The 20,840-nt window shown below is 45.1% G+C and overlaps 1 protein-coding gene across 1 annotated transcript; it reads left to right on the plus strand.

The window, feature by feature from the left end:
* Nucleotides 1-3,853: 3,853 nt before the first annotated feature.
* On the plus strand, nucleotides 3,854-6,891 carry ASCL4 (achaete-scute family bHLH transcription factor 4). The gene is made up of 2 exons (XM_060656526.3): nucleotides 3,854-4,617; nucleotides 4,862-6,891. The coding sequence occupies exon 2, from the start codon at nucleotides 4,999-5,001 to the stop codon at nucleotides 5,518-5,520; it is 522 nt and encodes a 173-aa protein (XP_060512509.2). The 5' UTR covers nucleotides 3,854-4,617; nucleotides 4,862-4,998; the 3' UTR covers nucleotides 5,521-6,891.
* The last annotated feature ends 13,949 nt before the right edge of the window (nucleotides 6,892-20,840 follow it).

The raw sequence follows: 20,840 nt of genomic DNA on the forward strand, positions 1-20,840 counted from the left end.
GAATGTGGAGGCTTAACCGACTAAACCACCCAGGCGCTCCTCTTGCTATAAATTATCTTTAAAATAGAATGGAATGGTGTGGGTAAAGGATACATGAAAGTTTTGCCCTTTTGGATGACAATTTGACCTTCAGTTAACTTTCTGTTTTCTGGCCCTCTGAAACATGATAAAGAGAGAATGTCAGCTATGTCATTAAGCAACCTTAACTTATATTAAAGCAATCACCTGATTGGTAGATTGCATCTGGACTGGCACAACTATAAATACCGGATGGGGGAGTATAGCTCTGGGCTTCGGAATGTGAAGCCTCTTCCACTGGCCCCTGGTGAGAGGTCCCTGGAAGCTATACCTGTGGGGTCGTTACAAGAAATACTGGCTCCTGAGGGGTGTGCGACTTCTAAGTCAGGACAGCTGGCCACGTGGGTCTGATGTGAGTCTTCTTTCCTTGCATCTGAGCTGTTACTTGGCTCCAGGGCGTTTGGGAGGAGCCCCTGCGTGGATTGCTGCACAGATTATGGCAAGGACTCCTGGGGAGGTAGAATGCCTAATTCTGCTCTGCTCCAAGCGCTGTTCCTGATCTATATCCTTCCAAGAAAATCTGATGTCAAATGTGGCCCCCGTAGTCTTAATGAGTCTCAGTGTTTAGTTGTATCTAAGAATACCCCTCGAGGACATTGCACATGAGAATACAGATAGCTTATACCTGAGCTATGTAGAACAGGACCAACAGAATAGAATCGGATTCCGTGATCAGTTTGATCATGGTTATCTGCACCTGTTTCTATCATGAGGTCATAACATATGTTTCTCTGTGTCCCCTTATGGCAGCTGATGCAGACTGCAGGTATGGGGACAGACAGGTATGTAATACCTCTGTGCCACCAGCCTAGGAAAATAGAATCTATAATGTGATATCAAACATTTTGGAAGAAGAGCTGATCTAAGTCTTCATCTCATGTGTTTCAAGCAGGTGGCAAGAGCCCGCCTGAATTTTAGGGGTGGAAGTCTACCTTGGCCTTAGAGATACCTTTGAATCTGCTGAGCCTGATCTTCAGTGAATCTCCATTTCCCCTTTTACAGGCAGATCCGAGTAGGACAACCAAACATAGTTTCAACTGTCCTTGGAGGTTTAGTGTTTAGTCCCTCGATCTAGACATGACTATAACATACCTAGACTTGATCTAGATGGGAGACATCTTTAAAGTTGGAGAGAACATTTGTCTGGGTCAAAACTGACCAGAGAGATGGGGAGTCAGAACCTCCTCTTTTGATCTCTTATGTAACAAGAACGCAGCCCCTCCCCAGTTCACATTGTGAAACAAAACAACGTTTTTCTCACTGAAGAAGCTACCTATTTCAAATGCACTTGCACCTTCAAAAACCCTAAGGAAGACTAAGCATTCTTCATGACCACGTCCATACCTCATAACAGTATTTGGACCCTATTAAGGATGAGTAGACAACCAGGATTTGACTTTTTCTGATGACATTTCAGTAAGAAAAGAAAAAAAAAAAGTCTTGTAGGTATTTATTCCTCAGAGACAGAATTTATAAGGAGCCAGAAAACCTGGCCCAAGACCTTTACATTATAATGATAAATACAAAAGTAATATGTGCTTTTGGTAACGAATTAAACAGTAGAAAGATCCATAAAGAAAAATGCATAACACCCCTTCTCCCCAAAGCCACCTTTCTTTGGCAATGAATGACAGAAATTTACTGTGAATCTTTCCACTTCTCTGTGTGCACATAAACACATATAAAGACATATATATCACGTAGAACAGTTTGTTTTAAATTCACACCGCATATATTATCCTTAATTTGTTTTTTTTTTTTCACTTAACACATTATGTATAGCTCTGCAAGTTCTTATATATAGCTCTAGCTCATTATTTTTAATAATAGCATAATATTCTTAAAGTATTAGCCCTCTATTTTTTTTTGTTTTTAAATTTTTTAAATGTTTACTTATTTTTGACAGAGAGAGAGAGACACACACACACATAAAGTGTGAGTGGGGGAGGGGCAGAGAGAGGGGGAGACACAGAACCTGAAGCAGGCTCCAGGCTCTGAACTGTCAGCACAGAGCCCAATGCAGGGCTCGAATGTGTGAACCATGAGATCATGACCTTTTGCTGAAGTCGGAGGCTTAACCGACTGAGCCACCCAGGTGCCTTGTCTTCCCACTATTTTTAAAAAATGTTTATTTATTTTGAGAGACAGGTCGGGGAGGGGGGTGCAGAGAGAGAGGAGAGAATCCCAAGCAGGCTCCACAATATTAGTGCAGAGCCTGGCATGGGGCTTGATCTGTGAGATCTGAGCCAAAATCAAGAGTCAGACGCTCAACCAACTGAGCCACCCAGGCACACCCAGCCCTCTCTCTATTGGCGGACATTCAGGCTATTCCTTTTTTTTTTTTTTTTTCCTTTTAAGAATCACTACAAACAATGCTGCAATAGATATTATTGCGCAGGTAAATTCACACCAGTGCATTTATTTCTGTAGTATCTTTTGGTCAAAGGACATGTGATGTATGCTATTAATTTTAATAGTTATTTTCCCAAAAGCTTGTAGCAATTACGCTTCTGCCCCTTCCTCAAATTCTTGCCTGCCCTGGATGTTAACAATCTTTTTACATTTTCCAATCTGAGGATGAAAAATGGTATTGCTTACCTGTTTTCTCTTGTCCTCATTTCTAGTCTATTCTCCAGTCTGCAAATAGAGTAATTAAAACATTTTTTAAAAATGTTTATTTATTTTTGAGAGAGAGAGAGAGAGCAGGGTAGGGGCAGAGAGAGGGAGACACAGAATCTGAAGCAGGCTCCAGGCTCTGAGCTGTCAGCACAGAGCCCAATGCGGAGATTGAACTCACAAGTGATGAGATCACCACCTGAGTTGAAGTTGGACGCTCAACTTACCGGGCCACCCAGACACCCCTAGAGTAATGTTTTTTAAAATCAAAATCTTACCAAGTCACCTTTCTGCTTAAAATACATCATTTATGTCCCTTCACTTTTTAAAAAAAATTTTTTTTAACATTTATTTATTTTTGAGACAGAGAGAGACAGAGCATGAACGGGGGAGGGTCAGAGAGAGGGAGACACAGAATCTGAAACAGGCTCCAGGCTCTGAGCTGTCAGCACAGAGCCCGACGCAGGGCTTGAACTCACGAACTGCGAGATCATGACCTGAACCGAAGTTGGAAGCTTAACCAACTGAGCCACCCAGGCGCCCCTATATCCCTTCACTCTTAGAACACAGGGCAATATCCTTAACATGGCCCAAAACATCTTGTGGTCTAATAGTCTTTCTGTCTCTATGGTGGGCTTGTCTCCCATCAGGAAGGACTTTTCTATGGATTGTTCTCAACTCTACTGAGAAATCAAGGTGACACATTAGGTTGTTTCCTGGTACAAGCCTCCCAGGGAGTTTTTAAAATGTGACTAACTAATGCCTAAAAGGAATCATTATTTCTATTTTATTTGCCTTGATGGAGGTGTTTTTGCAGTTGCTTGGGGCAGATCATTTAGGGTAAACAGGTAAGCTCAGCACTTGTCAAAAAAACATGTTAGGGCGACACCCCAGCTCCTGAAGAACAGGCAGAAAGTCTGATCGTAAACGTAGGGGGTTTTTGCTTCTCTTGTTTTTAAGTTGGACTTTTAAAAGTAGAGGCTGCCTTTAATGTGCTGGTTTGCGGAACAAGAGATCTGATTTTCAGCGTGATAACGCATTTTTTGACATTAACCACTGTTGGATTTTTAATGACACTTTTATCTTCAAAGCCCTTCACCAACACGGATGGATTAATTATTCTCTCTCTCTCTTTTTTTTTTTTTTTTTTGGTTGTGTGTTAAAAAGACAAGTCTTCAAAGCCATCATCCTTGATCCTTGGAGTTGGGGATCTCCACCTTTCAAATGTTGCTTTCCTGCCCCCAAGGGAGAAAATAAATTGCATCTTTGTTTCTTAAGACAAAAAGAAGAACACAATAGAAATACATTCTTTGCACTATGGAAAAATGTTCTTCTATCCTGGGTGGGATTAGAAGAGGTCGGGAAGCAGTGTTTAACCTGTGTTTACAGTAAGCACTGTGAGAAATAACTGGCTGAAAGTGTTTGTTACTGTTCAACCTTTTGATGTGCTCTTAAAAAGTAGCACAAATCCATAAAACGCCTTGCGATCAACATAAGCGGGAACACAACATTCGAATCCATCTACTCGTTGCTAAGGTATAGTCCTTTTCTCTTCTCTTCAAAACATGTCTAACTGGGCTTTTAAAAGATTTGGTTTTGGAGAAGAAAACCCTCAAGCCTGCCCGGAGGTCCTCCTTTGCTGGACACATCTTGCAACCACAAGGGAGCAGTCTTTCCTTTGATGAGGTCTTCCCTCCACCTCCACAGAAATGGCAGAACAAGCGTAAGTTTGCACACCGTCTGAAAGAGATTTCCATTAGCCCTGGACGCCGGAAACCGCAAAGGACAGTCAAGTTTTGATTTTCAAGGGGAAAGCCTTCGCTAAACTTTCGCTCAGCCGCCAGACCTGTTGGTTCCTGGGAGGGGCTCTTTTGAAACCTCGAAGATTCCTACACTCTCGAAGACCCAGAGCGGTGGATTACGGTAATTGAAAAGCTTGGGTGGTTTTGAAAGATTACTCTGTGTGGTGTGCGCTCACATTTCCAGGCTAAGGGGACCGAGCAGAGGAACCCCTTTTGTCACCTTTTGAAATAAGATCAGAGGGGGAGACAGGATCTGAAGTATGGATTAGGAGGTCCTAAATCTTTGCTTATCACCTCCGCCTGGATCATTATAAATGATCGAGTAGTGCAATGAATTTAGGAAATCATGCAAAGTTTCCTTGCAGTCTGTCCTGGAACCAGAAATTAAAAGCCCGGCTGTGCCAGGCTGTCTGAATGCACCAGCACCTACGCTTTGAAGATCTGAAGTCTCGTCTTGCAAGAGATCGGTCTCTTGGGTGATTTGTCTGCTTCCCGGCGAGGGATGGAGAAACGTAAGCCGGCCGGACTGCTGCCCCTGCGGTCGTGCCACCTCCGCGGCGAGCCCCCGGACCTGCCGGGGTCCCTGCCCCGCCTCCCCCTCGGGGACCCCTTCAGGGTCTCGTGGCGTCTCGACGCCGCGTGCTGGGAGCGGGCGCCCCGGGACTGCGCCGCGAGGCGGTCGTGCCCGCCGCTGCCGCTGGACCGCGCCTTCGAGCCCGCCTTCCTCCGCCGGCGCAACGAGCGCGAGCGGCAGCGGGTACGCTGCGTGAACGAGGGGTACGCGCGCCTGCGAGACCACCTGCCCCGCGAGCTGGCCGACCGGCGGCTCAGCAAGGTGGAGACGCTCCGCGCCGCCATCGGCTACATCAAGCACCTCCAGGAGCTGCTGGAGCGCCACGCCCGGGGGCAGGAGGGCCCCGCCGGCACCCGTCCCCCGCGCGCCGCCGAGTGCAACAGCGACGGCGAGTCCAAGGCCTCGTCGGCGCCCTCGCCCTGCAGCGAGCCCGAGGAGGCGGGCAGCTAGCGCGCGCCCGGCCCGGCCCCGGCCCTCCGCGCCCGCTGCAGCCTTGGAGCCCCTCCAAGGGTGGTTTGCATTTTTGAGCTGGTTTTTTAATCCAGGGCTAAATTTTAGGAAAAAGAAATGCGTGTCTTCCGGCGGGGAACGTGTCTTCTGACCTTCTGGCTGCCACCCCCGCCCCCCGACCCAGGCCCCAATTGGGTATGTGCCTGCAGACTTAAAGGTGCTTATTAAGGAAACTCTCCAACGGTACTTCTCAAATGCACACTGTACCGGATCCTGAGCACCTCACTCTAAAAACCCAGAGGGCGATTGGAATTTCCCAGTCAGCGCTGTGGGTACGTTATGCACATAAATATTGACTTCAAGCCAACCTTCACCGAAGGACGTCCCAAAAATGAATAAATAAAAGACAGCCCTTAAGACGAAAGGAACGTTTTTCCTGCATTCCTTCCTTGGGGAGTTGTATTTGAGATTTAATTGACACGGTCACTTTGGGTGAAGGGGACTCCAAGCCGGCACTTGAGCACCCACACAGAGCCCGCTGCTAGCCCAGCGCAGTCTGCGGACCGAGTTCGTGCCTGGTGGTGGTGCGGACCACGTGCTGAATTTGATACTTCCGGTTTTATCAGAAAGTGGCCATCTGGGGGGCGCCTGGGGTGCTTAGTCGGTTGAGCGTCCGACTGCCGCTCGGGTCATGATCTCGCGGTTCGTGTGTTCGAGCCCAGCGTCCGGCTCTGTGCTGACAGCTCAGAGCCTGGAGCCTGTTTCTGATTCTGTGTCTCCCTCTCTCTCTGTCCCTCCCCTGCTTGTGCTCTGTCTCTCTCTGTCTCAAAAGTAAATAAACATTAAAAAAAAAAGTTTCTTTTTAAAGTGGCCATTTGGAAACTTCGTAGCATTTAGGCAATAGTAACATATGTTAGTGTGCTAGAACTCAGATTTGTATAAAAACTTATTTTCCTCTCCGTTGTTTTTGTCCACTGGTTTTTCATTTTCCTTTTTCCCCTCCCCACTTCTCACTCCACCTAACCTTTGGTTAAATTAAAGTGACATCCCTGACTTTATAAAAAAAAAAAAGAAAGAAAGAAAGAAAAAAAAATGCATAGATGGTGGAACAGGATGGACTGAAGTTGGTATGTTCTCAGACTTTCATCCCCATGAGGGCTTCTAGATGTACTGGAATTACCCAGCGACTTTGGCTTTGTTCTCAAAAGTCTTTGAAGAACATTTAATTCTGGTCATTTTTGTCTTAGAAACTATTATGATTTAAGTAGATATGTCAAGTGCTTGTTGACCTACGAAGATAAACTTCCTCTCTCTAAAGCTGTTTTTTTTTTAAGTTTATTTATTTATTTTGAGAGAGAGAGAACGAGCAGGAGAGGGCAGAGACAGAGAGAGAGGCAGACAGAGGATTGGAAGCGGGCTCTGTGCTGACAGCTCATAAACTGATGCAAGACTCGAACTCATAAACTGATGCAAGGCTCGAACTCACGAACTGGTAGATCATGACCTGCCCTGAAACCAAGAGGTGGAGGCTTAACCAACTGAGCCACCTAGGTGCCCCTCTAAAGCTCTTTTCTAATAACTTGGATTGACCTTTCCACAGAGGCAGTCCTGTATGGTGGTGGGGAGTGGGGCCAGGACACAGGAAGGAGAGAAAACTGGGTATGATTTCATCCCCCACACTGGCTCATGAGGTAGGCCAGATGTATCAACTTTTTACAGATGTATCAACTGAGAGAAGTTAATGTTCAATGAGTATCTTTTATGTGCCAGGAATTTTTGTGTGTGTGCTTTTTACATGTTGTTCTTTTAAATTCTCATAAATCTGGGGGTGGATATTACACATATTTTGTGGTTAAAAATAACGAGGGGCGCCTGGGTAGCTCAGTCTGTTAAGCGTCAGACTCTTGATTTTGCCTCAAGGGCATGATCTCACAGGTCCTGAGATTTGAGTCCCAGGTTGAGCTCTGTGCTGACAGCATGGAGCCTGCCTGGGATTCTCTCTCTTCCTCTCTCTCTTTCCTTCTCTGCCCCTTCTCTCTCTCAAAATATATAATAAAGGTTTTTGTTGTTGTTTGTTTGTTTGTTTGTTTGTTTGTTTTTAATGAGGCCTTGTCCAGGTTTGTGTTGCCATGGTTACTTGAGCTGTGACTCAATGCTGAGTTTGTCTGACCCTAAAGCCCAGGCTTGCTGTGTCCCTTTCTATACCCTCCCTTGCTCCCTCCTTTGCTAGCTGAGTGACAGAGCAAACATTTCTTAACCTGTGAGCAACTCAGTTTCCTCTTCTGTATTGTTTCACAGGAGAAGGTATAGAATACCTTGGTAGTCTGCAAGGTACTAATCAATGGTAAGTTAGTAGTGTATCATCTTTTGGAGAAAATACTATTACTCAGTTCTATGGAGAGTAAAGCCTGACCAAAAATTATCTCTAGGTGGGGGCGCCCGGGTGGCTCAGTTAAGTGTCCAACTTCGGCTCAGGTCATGATCTCACGGTTCATGAGTTCAAGCCCTGTGTCTGGCTGTGTGCTGACAGCTCCGAGCCTGGAGCCTGCTTCACATTCTGTGTCTCCTTCTCTCTCTGCTCATGCTCTGTCCATCTGTCTGTCTGTCTGTCTCTCTCTCTTAAAAATTAACATTTAAAAAAATAAAAAAAAATTTTTTTAACATTTATTCATTTCTGAGAGACAGAGACAGAGCATGAGCAGGGAAGGGAGAGGGAGACACAGAATCTAAAGCAGGCTCCAGGCTCGGAGCTGTCAGCACAGAGCCCGACGCGGGGCTCAAACTCACGAACTGCGAGATCATGACCCAAGGTGAAGTTGGACGCTCAACCAACTGAGCCACCCAGGCGCCCCTAAAAAAATTTTTTTTTCAATGACCTCTAGGTGGAATTAGTGTGATTTCTTCAGTGTGTCAGAAAGAGGACAGAGTAACCACATTGTATTAGGATTTTACCTTCTATTGCAAGGTTCCAGGGGACAAGACTTGACCTGTGGAAACTGAATCCATGTTAAAACATGTAATTACTAGTATTTGTAACAATGGGTTATAGTGGTGTCTGTGTTTCTGGCTGCACAGATAAATGCTTTGCAGTGATTCACAACAAATCTTTACTTTTTCTTTTTAAAATTTTTTTTAATGTTTATCTTCGAGAGATAGAGAGAGAGAGACAAAGTACAAGTGGGGGAGGGAGAGAGAGGGAGGGAGACACAGAATCTGAGGTAGGCTCCAGGCTCCGAGCTGTCAGCACAGAGCCCGATGTGGGGCTCAAACTCATGAACTGTGAGATCATGACCCGAGCTGAAGTCGGATGCTCAATGGACTGAGCCATCCAGGCGCCCCACTTTACTTTTTCTTAAGAACCACATGGAGTCTTTTAGTTTGAAGGATCAAGATGTAACCCTGCTCTTACCCGTTACTTAGTTATAGCCTCTCAACACCTGTAATATATCTGTTTTGGTCTCCAGGCAGGTTCTTAGTCTATATAAAGGTTTCAGTGAAGCAAGACCAAATGAGATATATTTACTACTGGGGTGGGGGGGGAGTTGGAAAACTTCCTGGCTTGATTGGAGGAACAGCTAATTAACCAAGTTGTTCATAACCTTGAGAAACTTCTTAGGGGTCTTCGATGAGCAGTAATAACACTCTCCATTCCTTTATTCTGCTCTAGCCACGATCAGCATCTTGACATTCTCTTTTCTACAGTAGGAATAATAACAATAAAAGAGTATGTTTTGTTTAATCTGGATACCGTGGTTGCTTTTAAATGTGGGAAAATGAAATAAAGATTTTTCTTCATTCACGTCTCTAAAATAAATGTGTAAAATGTGTGAATAAATATAATATACCTTGCTGAGATGAGCGGTTTATAAAGAAAAGGACAAAGGCAGTTTTAAAGGAGAACTTTATTGTGGATAAAAATGCCTTGAGAGATTTTTAATGTGGTTTTGTTCAAAGCCCTACTGAGAATATGGCAATGACTTTGAGAAGCCTTTTGGGAAAAAAAAAAAGCAATAAAATACCATCAAAATCATAAAACTTTTTTTAGAGAAAAAAAATCAGGCCATTTTTCTGGAACCTTCCTGATGACTTATAGGAGGAGCACTAATCCAGGAATGAGACCTTTAATTTTTTTTTGAATGTTTGTTTATTTTTGAATGTTTATTTATTTTGAAGGCTCCAGCTTGGAGCCTGGAGCCTGCTTCTGATTCTGTGTCTCTCTCTCTCTTTGCCCCTGCCCGCCCCCCCCCCCCCCCCCGCCCCTGCTCTGTGTCTCTCTCTCTCTAAAAGAAAAACCAGGGGTGCCTGGGTGGCTCAGTCAGTTAAGTGTCTTCAGGTCATGATCTCACAGTTTGTGGGTTCGAGCCCCATGTCGGGCTCTGTGCTGACAGCTTGGAGCCTGGAGCCTGCTTCAGATTCTGTGTCTCCCTCTCTCTCTGCCTCTCCCCTGCTTGCACTCTGTCTCTCTCAAAAGTAAACAAAACGTTTAAAAAAAATTGAAGGAGAGAGAGAGAGCATGAGCAGGGGAGGAGCAGAGAGAAAGGGAGGCACAGAATCCAAAGTGGGCTCCAGGCTCTGAGCTGTCAGCACAGAACCCGATGTGGGGCTCGAGCTCACAAACTGTGAGATCATGACCTGAGCCAGAGTGAACGCTTAACCTACTGAGCCACCCAGGTGCCCCAGGAATGAGACCTTTAATATGTTCAATCTTCCCTTTTCCTGTGGATGAATGCTTAATTAACCATTAGACAATTTGAGTCTTAAAAAGGACAAAATAGATTACAAAAAAGTTAAGTAGAAACAATGTGGTAAGCAGAGTTTTCTGGAAACAGTGCATCCACAAAAGAAGAAACATTTACATGTCCTTTAAGATCTTTCCTGGGTTTGTTTTTTTTGTTTTTGTTTTTGTTTTTTTTTGCCACTCAGCCCAGACATACCCATTGATTATACTGTATTTCTTCTAGAATATTCCCTGTGGTTTGTAACTCTGACTAGTTGAATCTCTGTGACACCCTACAGCATACCACCCTGATGGTGCAAAGGAGGAGGCGGTGGGTTGTGGCAGAGTGTGCCTGGCCTGTGGCGTGGTTCAGCACTGCCATCACCAGCCCGGTGACCTTGGGCAAGCCCCTGACTTCCATGGTCTCAGTTCTCTATGCTAGGACATGTGAAGTTTAGATTGCATGATCTTTTAGGCTCTTGCAGCTCTAGGATGCCATTCAGCTAACATGTGCCGGGTCTGGACTTGAGGAAACAAGTGTCGGCAAGACATGCCTGCTTCCTGCTACATAGTGCGGGGACAGTTTCTGTATCATCTTTTCCTGCTAGAAAAATCCAGATCCAGAGCAGCAGTTACTCTTTTCTGAGTCCTTGTTGCTGTTACAATGCCCCAAAACAAAACAAAACAAAACAAAAACTACATAATTTTTTGTTGAATGGAATTTGAAGAACCTTGCAATCTGGAGGGAAAAGTGGTATGAAAAAAGTTATACATGGTATATCTGATGTCCAAAATGAAAAATGGTATCTGGGTACAGGAGTGCCTGGGTGGCTCTGTCAGTTACATGTACGATTCTTTTTATTCTTTAAAAAAATTTTTTTTTTTTACATTTTATTTATTTGTGAGAGACAGAGAACAATGGGGGAGGGGCAGAGAGAGAGGGAGACACAGAATCCGAAACAGGCTCCAGGCTCTGAGCTGTCAGCACAGAGCCCGACGCTGGACTTGAACTCACGAACCAAGAGATCATGATCTGAGCCAAAGTCGGACCCTCAACCAACTGAGCCACCCAGGTGCCCCGAGCATCTGACTCTTGATCTCAGTTCAGGTCTCGATCTCAGGATCATGAGTTCAAGATTTGCACTGGGCCCTGTGCTGGGCATGGAGACTACTTGGAAAAAAAAAAAAAAAAAAGAATGAAAAATGTTATCAGGATACAGAGAAGAGAGGGAGTTATTTCAGCTTCAAGTGAGTAGAAAACTAGGAGGAGATGCTTTTGGGGGTGCAGCACTTGATAGGTGAAACGGAATGAGGATTATAGGCAGAAGATCCAAGGGTGAGGAAACAGGTGCCTTGGAGGCAGGAACTATGTTTGGAGAATAGAAGCTGAGTAACAGGAGACTAGGAAGATTCTAGAAGGCATTGAAATCCAGGCTGAACTTTAATTTTTAGACAATGGGGAACTATTGAATTTTTTGTTTCTTGGAGAGAGGGTGAACCGTTCAGTACTGTGGTTGAGGATCAGTCTGGTGGCAGGAATCAGCAGACCAACAGGATATTACAGTAATGAAAAGAGAGGGAGGGAGGGTCTCTGCCAACACAGTGGCCCTGGAAATGGGGAGGAGGGAGGGGCTGGGAGGGGATGTGGTGTGGCCCCTCGGAGGCTGGGGGTGGGGGAAGGGAAGAGGGAGAAGTTAGAGATAACTCCTGTGAGCTGCCATCAACTGAAACAAGGAACACAGAAAGAGGAGCAGATTTATTCTTTTTTTTTTTTTACATTTCTTTAACGTTTATTTATTTTTGAGAAGAGAGAGACAGAGCGTGAATGGGGGAGGGGCAGAGAGAGAGGGAGACCCAGAATCCGAACCAGGCTCCGGGCTCCGAGCTGTCAGCACAGAGCCCTAAGTTGGGCTCAAACTCACGGACCGCGAGATCATGACTTGAGCCGAAGTCGGATGCTTAACCGACTGAGCCACCCAGGCGCCCCAAGAGGAGCAGATTTAAAAGGTAAAAGTTGTCTGCTGGAGATGCTGGATTACAAACACCGACAGGCTACTTCTGTCCGCAAGCAGCTGGAAATGCCAGTGTCGAGGTCGGGAGGGAAGACCAAGACAGCTGTGGATTTGGGAGTCGTTCACCTTTGGGCAGTAAGAGGAGTGGCTTCGAGCTCCCAGGCTGAGACTGAGGGGAACATTAGGAGAAAGCTGAGGCAGGTCTCACCGAAGGAGGGGCAGAAGAAGAAACGGCTTTGAAGAGGACTAAGAGGTTGGACGGAGAACCAAGCTAGTGTGAGATCACGGCAATTACAAGCAGGTGTCATTTTTTTTTTTTTTTTTTTTTACAAGCAGGCATCATTTTATAAGAAGGAAGAAGTGGCTGACAGCATCTTATAAATCAGAGGAGTCAGGGAGTTTAGGTGTGAGGGGCACTGATTGGATTCGGCCACTAGAAGATGGCTAGAAACCTTTGTAAGGGCATAACAGGGGCGGGAAGAGAAAGCAGAGGTGAGGTTGAAGCCCACCCTTTCAAGATGCTTCTCAGCGAATGAAAAATACAGCTGGAATGATGTAAAGCCAAGGGAGGAAAAGATGGTGTATCAAAGGCAGCTCTGAGCCTGCGGTCTGACAGGTGAAAGAGTTCTAGTCGATTCAGAGGCTCATAGGTGACAAGGCTTCAAGGAACCTCAAGTAAGGGGAGGGTCCTAGGAATTGGAAGAAGATTGAAGAACTGGAAGGGCAGGGGGTTGGAAGGTGACAAGTTAAGACTAAGGTAGGTGTTTACGTCTCTCAAAAGATGGAATAGGTGTAGGCAATGGCAAATAAAATGAGAAGAAGGCTGTGTGGAAGTAGGACACTGGGTTTAGTATTGATCCTTAGGTACTGCCTGGCTTTAAAAGCATTGAGATAATGGTGTTTAACGACTTGGTTAAAAAGTTGCACAAAATCCTCTGTGATGACATAACACTTTAAATGATATTTGTGGGACGCCTGGGTGGCTCCGTTGGTTAAGCATCCAACTTCAGCTCGGGTCATGATCTCATGGTTTGTGAATTAGAGCCTGGCGTCGGGCTCTGTGCTGATAGCTCAGAGCCTGGAGCCTGCTTCAGATTCTGTGTCTCCCTCTCTCTGCTCCTCCCCTGCTTACGCTCTCTCTCTCTCTCTCCAAAATAAATAAACATTAAAAAAAAAAGTCAACGATGGTGCTCCTGGGTGGCTCAGTTGGTTAAGTGTCCAACTTGGGCTCAGGTCATGATCTCGCAGTTTGTGAGTTCAAGCCCCATGTCAGGCTCTGTGCTGACAGCTCAGGGCCCAGAATCTGCTTCAGATTCTGTGTCTCCCTCGCTCTCTGCCCCTCCCCCACTCAAGCTTTCTGTCTCTCTCTCTCTCTTAAAAATAAAATAAAACATTTAAAAACATTAAAAAAGAAAAAATAGCCTAGGGAAAAAGAACAGAGTCTAGAGAGTAGAATTGGGATGCCCTTCAGTTACCCAGATGTGTAGAGATAGTGTCTGCTCTTTTGGCCAACAGTTTTTGATCTGTGGGGAATATAAAGTCAACCTTGGCGACCTGAACCTACCTCTCATTGTCTTGACTCCAGGGGTTATTCCGCTCTTAGTGGAATTTGAGAGCAAAGTCCCACGAGGCCAAGGACAGCATTTCATGGGATGAGTCAGCGTTACCCAGCTACAACCAAGCCAAGCAAGGTTTCAGACGGTGCCTTTCAAAAGCTTTTGAGCTGTTTCTGTCTAGACAAAGGTTTTCTTCAGAGCTTCCAAAGTTATCATTGTCATCTCCAAAAATGGGTGGCAATGAGACTTCTGAGGAGATGTGGACTGGTGGAGTCCTTCTCTGCAGAGCGATCGCTAGAAAGGCAGACTCTTTCCCTAGGCGAGCTCTCTGGACCCTTCTCTGTCAGCCACCGCCAACCCCGCCATCTGCTCGTCAGGCACACAGGCTGCTGGGAGACAGCAGAGGTGCCTAAAAGGGCTTTGTGTTTTCCTTATTGGCCCGTGAAACCGTAGAACCATTTCTAGCTCTGTGATTATTATCGCTGTGTTGTGTATGAGCTTCACTGGCAGGCTCCCTGGGTGGTGAGATGGGTTTTTAATCCTTCCGTAGTTATTTAGCTGTGTCCTCTGGTGAAAGCCTGTCAACAGCCTTTTCATGTTGGGTTACTCATTGTCATTAACCATGGCCAAAGTGAAACCACAGCTGCTGCAGAAGGAAGTGCGTCCAGACGATAAAAACTCTCCAAACTGGTTTTTGCCTCCAGAGCAAGCCTTGAGGGGGGCCACTCCTGAAGACATTTCTCATTTCCCTGACAGTGGGGGAAAAACCTCTCTGAAGGAGGAATCCTATCTCCCGGGTCATGGGACTAGAAAGAGCCTTGGAAAATGTCCTGATGCAGCTCCGGGGGTTTTAGTGAAATGAAGGATTAAACCGTGCAGGGTCAAAGCGTATCTCTTCTCTCCTAAAAGACCTCTAATTGACAGAAATTCTCCACCAGCTAACATTTCCTGGGGGCCTTCCTAGATGGCAGGCTAGCCCTTTATATGTAGTATTCTCACCTGATCACAATCATCCTACGAGGTATGTATTGTATATCACTCCCATTTTATTTTATGTTTTTAAAGTTTATTTACTTATTTTGGTGGGGGGGGGGCAGGGGCAGAGAGAGAGAGGGAGAAAGAGAATCCCAAGCAGGTTCCACACTGTCACCTTGGAGCCCAACACGGGGCTTGAACTCACAAACCATGAGATCCTGACCTGAGCCGAAGTTTGATGCTTACCCGACTGAGCCACCCAGGGGCCCCAGTTCCTCATCTTTAAAATGGAAGTGATATGGGGTGCCTGGGTGGCTCAGTCGGTTAAACATCCGACTTCTGCTCAGGTCATGAGCTTGCAGTTTGTGAGTTCGAGCCCCACGTCAGGCTCTGTGCTGATAGCTGGGAGCCTGGAGCCTGCTTTGGATTCTGTGTCTCCCTCTCTCTCTCTGCCCTTCCCCCACTTTTGCTCTGTCTCCCTCTCTCTCTCTGCCCTTCCCCCACTTTTGCTCTGTCTCCCTCAAAAATAAATAAGTATTTTTTTTAAAAAGGCAAGGAACTGAATCTCAGAGGTTAAATAACGTACACAGAAAAGTGGTAGCAAAGTAAAATAAGTCATACAGAGAAAGATACCATATGTTTTCACTCTTATGTGGATCCTGAGAAACTTAACAGAAGTCCATGGGGGAGGGGAAGAAAAAAAAAAAAGAGGTTAGAGAGGGAGGGAGCCAAAGCATAAGAGACTCTTAAAAACTGAGAACAAACTGAGGGTTGATGGGGGGTGGGAGGGAGGGGAGGATGGGTGAGGGGTATTGAGGAGGGCACCTGTTGGGATGAGCACTGGGTATTGTATGGAAACCAATTTGACAATAAATTTCATATTAAAAAAAAAAGAAAAGTGGTAGCAAACCATCTTCATCCATCCATTCATCAATTAGCAAACATCAATTATCTACATGGAGGAAGAGAGTCAATAAACAAATGTGAATATATGTTTCAGGTGGTGATAATGACTAAGAAGAAAAATAGAGCAAAGATTTTTGTAATTCAATTACTTTCCATCCTTATGTTCAGGAAACACATCTTCACAGTCCTGAAGCAGGGCCGTGCAGATGTAAACGACTGGATAACTTTGAATCATAACAGCAAATCTGAAGACTGACATTAAGTAAACTCTTCTTGTTTAAGACCCATGGTTACCATACAGCTGAATATCTATGTAAAAAAAAGAATAATAATGAGGGACAAGTAGAATAAAGTGTATTTGGGATCCTGCCTGACCAGGGGATCCCAATCAGCCGCCATTCACATTCACAGCCACCAAGCTTGATGCGGGGCTGTAGAACATTTCCCTATATTTTCGTTTGAGCTCTGAAGGGAGAGCAAAGTGTTCTCTACAGAAGGCCCATGACTTCACCTTGACAGAGTAGAAAGAACATGGATTCCAGTCCTAACTTCAGTGCTTACTGACTGTGTTTCCTTGGGCAAGAGACGTTACCTCTCTGGACTTCTTTCCTCATCTGTAAAATTAAGGATGAGAACCTATTCCATCTCATAGGGATGTGGTAAAGGGGAAATGAGTCTACATAAGTGAAAGGTTCCTATAAACTAGAAAGTGCTGTCATCACTAGCCATATGCAAGTCCGTTCTCTGGAAGATAGGGATAGCTTCGCAGAGAAGTACAGCTACTCTATCCACTCTGAGGAAAATTCTTTTCAACATAAAGTCGGTTGATGAGATTCTGAAGTAGAATGATGGAAATGGTGACATACTAGGTTTTCTAACGTTGTATAACGAGCCATTCTTAGACTTAACCATGGCAGCAACTTGTTATCTCTCACCATTGAGGCTGTGGGATTGACTGGGAGGTTCATCTGCTGGTCTCCCTGAGGCTCACGGTTGCTGTCAGAATGCAGCCTGACTTGCCGATGGCCCCGCACGGCCTCTCTCCGTGTGGTCCTTCATCCTCGAGGAAGTCTGGGCTTCTTTCTATGATCATCTCAGAGCAGCAACAGGAGAATGGAGGCTGTCAGGCATTGGAGGCCAAGGCTCAGGAGTCACACAGTGTCTGCATTCTTTTGGCCGAAGCTGGTCAGAAAGCCAGTGCAGATTGGAGAGACTGCATAGAGGTGTCCAGGGTAGGAGAAATTTTCATGGCCATGTTGGTAATTGACCTACCACACATACCTTTTTAAAAAAATGTTTATTATTTATTATTTTTTGGAGGCAGGGGGAGAGAGTGTGCACGAGTGGGGTCGGGGCAGAGAGAGAGGGAGCGAGAAAATCCCAAGCAAGCTCTGAGCTGACAGCACAGAGCCTGATGCGGGGCTCTATCTCACCAACCATGAGATCATGACCTGAGCTGAAATCAAGAGTCAGACACTCAACCAACTGAGCCCTCCAGACATCTCTACCACCAATACTTTTATATGTCATTACAGTCTATTTTTAAATTATTTCAGACTTACGTTAATACTGCCAGAACAGTACAGAGAACTCCCATACCTCCATTCACTCACATCCCCCAATTGTTCATATTTTACTGCATTTGTTCTTTTGCCCACTCTGATTACGTGCTAATAATCTTTAGTCATTTTTGGAATCTTCAAACATGATGTCCCAGCACCCTTCACTCCAGTACATATTTTTCCCAAATGAGATCTCACGTGTGTTTTTTCCAACACCACCAAGCAATTCTCCAATTCTCAATGGACAGTAGCGTGTGTCCTACAATTTAACTCAATTCTGATACTAACTACTTGGAGATAGCCTCAGTCCCACAAGACTGCCCCCAATTCAGATATCAACTGTGAGTCCAGGTTATTGCCTGTGATTCTGACTCACTGGCTGTATATCAGAGGTTCCTCTGACTCCTCTCTTCAGAGGGGGACCCTCCTCTTCTCATCAATCAATTTGCTAGAGTGGCTCACGGAACTTGGGAAACCAGTTTACTGGCTAGATCACTGATTTATTACAAAGAATATTAAAGGATATGAATGAACGGCCACATGAAAACATTCATAGAGAGGTCTGGAAGGGTCCTAAACAGAGAAGCTTCTGTTGCTTTGGAGTTTGGGATGGTCTGCCCTCCTGACATGTGGCTGCATTCTGGTTCACCAACCTGGAAGCTCTCTGAACTCTGTCCTTTTGGGTTTTTATGGAGGCTTCATAACATAGACATGATTAATTAAATCATCAGTCATTGGTGATTGAAGTCAATCTCTAGCCGTTCTCCCCTCCCTGACATCAGAGGTGGGGCTGAAAGTTACAACCCTCTGATCATCTGGATGGTTCCTCTGGCAACCACCCCTGTCCTTTGGGGCTTTCCAAAGTCCCCTCATAAACCTAGGTGTGATTGAAAGGGGCTTGTTGTGAATAACAGACCCCTTTATCACAATTGTCTTAGGAAATTCCAAAGGTTTTAGGAGCTCTGTGCCAGAAACCAGGATGGAGACCAAATATGTATTTCTTATTATAAATCACAACCCCACACAAGGATACTAACATGCATAAACACCAGATCAAGAAGTCAACATTTATATGTCACTACTGACCAATTTACAGATTCTGCTCAAATTTCACCACTGCCTCAAGGATGTCAGTTTTTCCTTTTTGGTCCAGGATCCTATCCAGGAATACACATTGTCATGTTGTTCAGTCTTCTTCAGTCTGAAGAACAGCCTCTCCCTGTCTTTCATTTCCTTGACAGTTTTGAGGGTACATACCTTCATTCTGTAGGAGGACCCTCAGCCTGGGTCCATCTAATGTTTGCTCACGACCAGACTCGGGCCATGCGCTGCAGAGAACATCTCAGAGACGTTGCTGTGCCCTTCCCAGTGCCTCATGCCAGGAGATATGACTAGTCCTATCGTTGGCCATGTTAACCATGACCACCTATTTATGTTGGTGTCTGCTCTGGTTTCTCTACCTCAAATTCACCTTCTTCTTTGTAGTTGAATAGTATTTGGGTAGAGAGAGGTAGCCCAATATTATGCCAATATCTTGTTCTTCACCAGACCCCCATCAATTAATTAGCCTTGGTGTTCACTGATAACTCCCATTTGCCCCAGTCATCCCCACAGTGGCTGTCAAATGATGATTCTCCATTTCCATTAGTCCTTCCGTACTTATTAGCTGGCATTCTTCTATAAAGAAGGGCTTTCTCTAAAGAAGGGCTTCCCCTACTCTGTTATTAATTTACTCATTTATTTTTATCAGTTTGGACTCATTCCAGAGGGTTGTAACATATTAATCTTATTATTTTTGACAAATATTGTTTCTAGTTATTGAACTTGTTTCTAATTTGACTGGGAGAGGAGGAGCCCCTTCAAACTGGTTCCTTTTGACATGTCCTGTCATTAATTGAGCATTTGATTATTTTCTGGTACAAGATGACTCTCATCTCTCTCTCTCTCTCTCACACACACACACATGTGCGTGTGAGCGTGCACGTGCACACACACACACACACACACACACACACACACAAACCTAACAAGGATTAAAACCCACAAATGACATGCAAACGTTTGTGTGAGTGTACGTTTTTCTGGGGAGAGAGTCGAGCCTGGCTTTCATCAGATTCTGAGAAGGTCCCCAACCTCTGAAAATTTAAAAACCATCACTAATACCTCAAGGAATTCCTAGCGAGTTTTTCAGATCAGCCATTTTTCAGGTTTCTTATCATCAGGCAGCTTGGAGGGGCTTTAGCCCTCTTGCTACCTTAATTACTTCCATCTGAAAACAGTCTCCAGCTTATGGGAAATGCTCAGTGAATGTTAGTTGTTAAGACTGTGAGGGAGGATCCTCTGCTGGCAGTGGGGGGCTAGACCGTTCAGAGTCTGAGTCCTGAGTATCTTAGTGGAATTTCCAGTCCAACTGGTTGTAGAACTTAGTGAAGTAAAGATAATGAAAAAAAAAATGTTGCCACTTGGACCTCGAGGAGGCGGGTGTTACTTCCCACTGTGCCCCAAATAGAGGTTTCTCCAGTGTTATGAACTCAGCAACACAGCACCGGGACAGCCCTGGCATGCGAAGCTGTCCCGTGGAATTATCCAGATGGTCCTGGCTGCTTCAGTGTCCTCCCTCCCAGTCCCCTAGGCTGTCAGTGGTTAGTTTCTTTCAGTTAAGACAGGAAAATACGTGTTCTTCCACACATCCCACACCCGAGATGATTTTGCTCTCTCTTTCCTGAAAGGCCAGAGCGTGTGCGGTTTTATCTTCAATGAGTTGTGAATTGTTTGGTGGGGTTCGTTTCACTTTATCACACTTCACAGAATATTTACTGGAAGCTTCCTACAGGCAGGATTAGGCATTCTGTTGCTGTCAAATGTAAGACAATGTGAAGTGTAGGAAAAGCTCTCAACCAAAAACGAGAGCCCTTCACTCTGGCCCCAGCCCCTCAGCAACTTGCTGTGCGAAGCTGGACAAATTAGTTGAGGTCTCTGAGCTTTGTTTCCTCATGTGTCACAGGCAGCTGGATTATGGGCTGTCACAGTCAGTATTATGTAACTCTACCTTATTTAGTTCCTGCAATAGTTGACTTTGCAAATGTTTATCTTGTTCCCATGTGTAAATGAAGAACACCATTTAAACTTGTTTCCTCTTTGAGAGAAGGGACCTCGTCTGCCTTTGTCCTTGTCCTCCGCTGGGTCCCCAGGACCCAGGACAGTACTCACACAGCGCAGACACAGTGAACCAGGCGGGCACCATCCTGCTTACATGGTGTTCACATTCTTCTGGGGAAGACAAAACAAAGAGAAGTACAAACTTCCAGTTATAAAATAAATAAGTCATGGGAGTAAGTACAGCACGGGGAATATAGTCAATAATACCGTAAGAACTTTTATGGTGACAGATGGTGACTACACTTACCGTGGTGAGCACTGCATGATGTATATGATTGTCAAACCAGCCACTATGTTGTATACCTGAAACATACTGTATGGTAAAAATACATTATAATAATTTTGTAAGGTGACAGATGCCAACTAGACTTATCAGGATCATTTTGTAACGTATAAAAATATTGAATCATTGATGTACACCTGATACTAACAG

This window comes from Panthera onca, chromosome B4 (genome assembly GCF_046562875.1).
Source record: "Panthera onca isolate mPanOnc1 chromosome B4, mPanOnc1 haplotype 2, whole genome shotgun sequence".
Lineage (NCBI taxonomy): Eukaryota > Metazoa > Chordata > Mammalia > Carnivora > Felidae > Panthera > Panthera onca.

Coding starts and splice junctions, on each gene's coding strand:
- ASCL4 (XM_060656526.3), top strand. CDS start 4,999: ATGGAGAAACGTAAGCCGGCCGGACTGCTGCCCCTGCGGTCGTGCCAC.